We start from the raw sequence: 6,000 nt of genomic DNA on the forward strand, positions 1-6,000 counted from the left end.
GAGTGGCATTTTCTTTTGGATATTTCCCTTTCTGTTTTCTATCGTTCTCTCCTGTGAGAGAAGTGCAATTGAACCGCTTTACTGTCTCAGCTCAAATCGTCCTTCAATATGGCCAAGCAGGCAAGCATCTCGTGGGGCCACAGTTTCAACAGCCAAGAACAGTTGGACCTGGCTGCGGCCATTGATTAGCACCGGCCGGAAGATGGATGGCTAATTGTTGTTGCACCGACAGGCATGGGTAAAACATTTTGTACCCTGCCCAAGCTGGGCTGTCGCCCGCATGCCGGTACGGTGCTGTGGATTGTGCCGTTTGTGGCCGTGGCCAACGATTTATTGCGGCGATTTCAAGGCGCAGGTCACAGTGCCCAGCGATGGCTTGGTCCTTCTACACAGGTGGCAGATGGCCTGGACGTGCTCATCGTAACGACCGACATGTTTGTCCGCGTGGGATCTGCATCGCTACACGGAAAGGTCTGCCTTCAGCGCATCCGCACTGCGAGATGTGATGAACGAAGTCGCAGCCAGTGTGGGTTCTGGCGGATGGACCAACATCAAACGCGTGGCGTTGACGGGCACACTTTGCATCGGGGACCAGGAGCATCTGTTTCGAAAGCTGGGTCAGCAAGTGGGGGGCAAGGTGTACCGTCTAGAGACGATGCGTCGCGATCTGCAGCTGCGTGTGCTTCACGGAAACCAGCTAAACTTTTTGTCGCATGTGCAAGCCATTGTGGACACGCAGCGGATGATGCGTCAGGCGAATGGGGAGCGTGTGCACATGATGGTCTTTTGTGACACCGTGAACGAGGTGAAGCTGCTGTGTGACCAGCTGCACGCATACGGCTACATGGCCTTGCCCTACTACACCGACCTGGAGGAGAAGGTGCAAAAGGACCATGTGGCACGGTGGCAACGGGGTGAATGCGACGTCATTGTGGCCACCAGCTGCCTCAGCACGGGTGTGGATCTGCTCACCATTCGCCACGTGCTGTGGTATGGCAACGGCTACAACGTCTATACGCTGGCCCAGGTACGTTGTTGCTCAAGCGGTCGTGTGACTTTATGGATTTGGAGTTGAAAAAAAAATATCCGATTGTTGGATTTGCTGATGGTATACATGTGCTTGGGCTAGGCATTTGGTCGGGCTGGTCGCGATAAACAGGGAGGAACTGCCGAGCTGTGGCTACCAGTGAGACGTGGGCCAGCACCAGGCATGGAAAAGTTTGTCGAGGGCAATGCGTGCCGCAGCTGGGTGCTCGGCAAGTTGCTAGATCCCCGCGCCGCGACATGCTTTGCTGCCGGCCAGCCGCTTTGTGACGTGTGCGCAGGAACAGCACAGCGCCTGGAGCCAGCAAGAGCTGCACGCCAGCAGCGCGCTGCCCAAGCGTTGAGTGTGATGCATGTGGAAGCAGAGGCCGAGGCGATGGCGGAGGAGGAAGATGTGTTGTCTGAGCCACCTGCAGCACGGCTCGAGGAAAAAGAATCGATCGGGCCAGAGTCCACTTTGGATGTAGCTTCAGCATCAAACGTCGAAACGGCAGCGTCTTCAGGACGAGCTGCCGTTGCGGCGCAGTCGAGCAGAAGCACTCCACGTGCCCAGGACACGGCTGTGGTGGCGACAAATGCAGGGCCAATGACGGATGCTGCCGTGCCACAGATGCAGACGAGTGCTGCTTGGATTGATGAGGCAGCTACAGCATCCATGTCGGTGCCAGCTTCACCCATGGTCTCTGATGCTGATGACGAGGCGCCTTTACAGCAAGAGGCGCGTGGCCCGGTGCAAACCAAGTTGGCAGAGGGTGAGAGCACGCCACAGCCAGTCATGCAGTCAGCAGCACAGCCAACACCCACGAAACACACGCCACCCCGTCGGCCTCGATCATTTGCGTGCCAGTACCATCGGCCTCGGGTTCAACCTCCTCTCCGGCGCGATCGGCTGCAAGCTCAGCCTCGGGTACACTGCGGCGTAAGCGAGTGCCGCTGGCTGCTAAAACTACTTGCATCTCTGGGTCTGACGATTATGACGACGATGGCAACGGCGTCGCTACCAGCCCTGCTCCCTCAACATCCAAGCGAACGGCATCGGATGTCACGTGCACAGCTGCTGCTTCTTCAACAGCGGCGCAAGCAGCAGAGTCGCCTCTTCCCGCAGCAAAACGAGCAGCATCAAGTGGCACGCGCACCGCTACCATTGCTGCTACTGCTACCACTCGCTCTGAAGCCACGGTATCTGCTGCGGCTACGCCACCGAATCGGCACAACGTCGCGCCAATATTTCGGTCGAAATCGGGGACAGAAAAAAAATATCTGATGCACCACGCGGCGGCTGACAAGTTTATTGGCGTTCTGAAGTTGATGGATGATTACTGCATGCGATGTACTATTCGACAGGCGAAACCCGTCCTGAAGGCCGAGCATCAATGCGTATCTAATCGTGGTTGCAAGCGGTGTCACTTCGAAGGACACGAGACAAGACTTAAAAAATGTTCCGTGCACCTCGCATACCCCGACAGAGCCTGTTGCTACGCTTGTGGAATGCCAAGGTGGATTCGTGGATGTAAAACATGGGATCACCTTTGCAGGCAGTCTCAAGGACTGGATTCGGGCCTGAGCTGTCTCCTCCTTTATTCGGACTGTCATCCGGGGCTGCGCGACCTGGCCCAGCGGATGGGCTACAACTTGAGGGAAAGGACATTGAAGGATTTAAAAACGCGCGACTTGTTTGTCGAGTGGCTGTACTCGCCCGTTCCTGGTCTACCTCCAAGGGATGGGCATTGGCGTCTTGTGGAATTTGTGTTTGAAAGTGCGAGGATCCTGCTCCCCAGTGAGGCGGAAGCCCAAGTCGGCCCCGACAGTTTTCGCTAAACACAAGCTCTTTGTGAGAATCAAAACACAGAACCGAATGTCAGAATGTCATCATCTTTATTATCTTCAATAACTGGAATGGCTATGATCTGCTTCAATTAATTGAAACTTTGCTTCATTAACCTCTTGCCTCTATATCCTCCTTTTGCTCATCATTTTTTTTTTCTCACAGACGCGCCACGATGAAGCGGGCCATGGGCGGGGCGCGCGCGCTCCTGGTGGTGCGTTGTCGTCGTTGTGGCGCGACGGGCAAGTGCTGCCGAGGTGCAAGCGACGACATGGATGAACGAGTGGCCAAACGACATTGCCGCGTGACCGTCATGGATGGACCATTCTTGCTGACCTCGTGTTGGGCTGCCATTTGTTGTCAAGACAAATCCTCGATCTGACCCATGAGGAGCCGCGATGGCTCGTGCGCTGATGGACGCGTTGGCGAGGCGCAAGAGCCACGGAGCCTGGTCGGATCCAGCACGAAGCACTCCCGCTCAAATGCAGGTGAGAAACCGATCTTAGGCCCGCTTTTGAAAATGTTATGCATGATGCCCGCTGCCAGAAACGAAAGCAAAAGTGATATTTGCGAGTTTTGGCGCGCGAATCGCCGGGTGTTTCTGACGGTAGTGCTGTGTCACAGGGTACCCGCTGGTGGATGAGGACTACACAGTGAGCAGCGGAAGCGTGCGAAGAATGCGAGGTGAGCTTTGTTTTGACGTGCGCCGAAAATTGTGACCACTGGCCCGGCTGCCACTTGGTGTCGGCTGAGGAGCGCACCTTTTTTCTTGTTTGGCCGTTTCGAGGGGGGTACTAATGATGGGGCTGGCGGGTGACAGGGTGGCCAACGGTGGATGAGGACTCAACAGTTAGTAGCGAAAGCGTGCGAAGAATGCGAGGTGAGCTTTGTTTTAATGTGCGCCGAAAGTTGTGACCAGGGGGCTGGCTGCCATTTGGTGTTGGCCAAGGAGCCAAGGCGCGCCTGTTGTCTTTTTTCGCCGCTTTGAGGGGGGTACTAATGATTGGGCTGGCGGGTGACAGGGTGGCCAACGGTGGATGCGGACTCCACAGTAAGCAGCGAAAGCGTGCGAAGAATGCGAGGTGAGCTTTGTTTTGACGTGCGCCGAAAATTGTGACCAGGAGGCCGGCTGCCATTTGGTGTTGGTTGAGGAGCAGAGGGGCGCCTTTGTTCTTGTTTGGCCGTATGGAGGGGGGGGACTCATGGTTATGCTGGCGGGTGACAGGGCGGCAAACGGTGGATGAGGACTTCACAGTGAGTAACGGAAGCGTGTGAAGGATGCGAGGTAAGCTTTGTTTTGACGTGCGCCGAAAATTGTGACCAGGAGCCCGGCTGCCATTTGGTGTTGGCCGAGGAGCCAAGGCGCGCCTTTTGTATTGTTTGAGCCTATTGAGCGGGGTACTAATGGTGGGGCTGTCGTGTCACAGGATAGCCAAGGTGGATGTATACTTCCACAGTGAGCAGCGAAAGCGTGCGAAGAATGCGAGGTGAGCTTTGTTTTGACGTGCGCCGAAAATTGTGACCAGGAGGCCGGCTGCCATTTGGTGTTGGTTGAGGAGCAGAGGGGCGCCTTTGTTCTTGTTTGGCCGTATGGAGGGGGGGGACTCATGGTTATGCTGGCGGGTGACAGGGCGGCAAACGGTGGATGAGGACTTCACAGTGAGTAACGGAAGCGTGTGAAGGATGCGAGGTAAGCTTTGTTTTGACGTGCGCCGAAAATTGTGACCAGGAGCCCGGCTGCCATTTGGTGTTGGCCGAGGAGCCAAGGCGCGCCTTTTGTATTGTTTGAGCCTATTGAGCGGGGTACTAATGGTGGGGCTGGCAGGTCACAGGATGGCCGACGGTGGATGAGGACTCCAAAGTGAGCACCGAATGCGTGTGAAGAATGCCAGGTGAGCTTTGTTGTGACGTACGCCGTAAATTGTGACCAGGGGGCAGGCTGCCATTTAGTGTTGCGGCGCGCCGTTTGCTTTGTTTGAGCCGCTTCGAGGGGGGGACTCATGGTAGGGCTTGCGTGTCACATGATGGTTCCAGGTGGACGAGAACTCCATCGTGAGCACCGAAAGCGCGTCAAGCAGATGACGTATGCTTTGTTTTGACGTGCGCCGAATATTGTGACCAGGTGCCCGGCTGTCACTCGGTCTTCGCGAATGGCCCGTCGCTCGCATTTGTTCAATTTTTGGGTTCTTTTTGTCGTGGCGGCCATTAACTTTACATGACAAGTCAACGTTCGAGCTTTTGGTGCGCTGTACTGTCGGTACTCAATCGAAACTTTCAGAATGTTTATTGTCATGTGGGCTCGGCACAACCGCTAACAGCGACACGATCGGAGGCTAACCGCTAATGCGTTGGTGAAAGGATTATTGAAAGACATCAATTTATAATATCAAGGCGAGGAAGCAAAAGTTTGAAACGCGTGCAAGGATACAAGTTGAGAGAAAGAGAAGCAGGTGGCGTGAGGACGGTACCTAACGCTATTCAGGAATGTAGAGTTGTGGTGTGAGAGTGAGCTCAAAGAAAAGACCCTAACGTTGTATTGTCATCATGCATGGGCGGTATGATGACGATGGCTGTGAGGTATTGAACCGTGTACACTGTTAATTGACAAGCAACATTACACTCACTCACAACGTCCAGAACATGACCGTTACACCTTCCACATTTAAAAGAAAACCAAAGTGTAACAAAAATTTCACCCTCTGAGACAGCACCAAGATTCATTTTTGAACCTGAGCTATCTGCTCTTGCCGCGCCTTGCCCTCTTGCAGTCCTCGCCACCCTCTGCTCCTTACACCAACGCAGCATGGCACAGAACCAAGAAGTGTTGTGCTGTCATTGCGAGCGTGCATTTCCTAATCGTCTGGCACGAGAGCAACACGTTTCTCGGGTACGTTGTTCCTGAGGTCGCTTTATCACGTCGCCAAAAAAAAAGCACACACAGACAGAAAAACACACAAAAAAAATGCGACACGTCTCACTGTTCGGCACATAGGTCCATCAAAAAAGCACGCGAATCACATTAAACGGACAAGTGATTATCCAACACCGAAACGAGGACGGGTACTTTCATTGCCCTGTCGACGGATGCCTCTACCACCATCAACGCGCAAACACCCTCAAGTCTCATCTCC

General features: G+C 54.5%; 2 protein-coding genes across 2 annotated transcripts in view; both read left to right on the forward strand.

The window, feature by feature from the left end:
• Positions 1-505: 505 nt before the first annotated feature.
• MONBRDRAFT_30212 (uncharacterized protein) lies at positions 506-2,216 on the forward strand (the record flags this gene model as incomplete). Its single annotated transcript, XM_001750635.1, has 3 exons — positions 506-1,027; positions 1,130-1,824; positions 2,099-2,216. The coding sequence occupies 3 exons, from the start codon at positions 506-508 to the stop codon at positions 2,214-2,216; spliced, it is 1,335 nt and encodes a 444-aa protein (XP_001750687.1).
• A 1,038-nt stretch (positions 2,217-3,254) lies between these two features.
• Positions 3,255-6,000, forward strand: part of MONBRDRAFT_12790 (uncharacterized protein) — a gene marked incomplete at both ends in the record, with an annotated part of 4,210 nt that continues 1,464 nt past the window's right edge. Inside the window, 2 exons of the mRNA XM_001750636.1 lie at positions 3,255-3,357; positions 3,494-3,553. Of these exons, the coding sequence (XP_001750688.1) occupies positions 3,255-3,357; positions 3,494-3,553 (163 nt within the window). The remainder of the gene's footprint in view (positions 3,358-3,493; positions 3,554-6,000) is intronic.

Source organism: Monosiga brevicollis, genomic scaffold, assembly GCF_000002865.3.
Source record: "Monosiga brevicollis MX1 MONBRscaffold_45 genomic scaffold, whole genome shotgun sequence".
Lineage (NCBI taxonomy): Eukaryota > Choanoflagellata > Craspedida > Salpingoecidae > Monosiga > Monosiga brevicollis.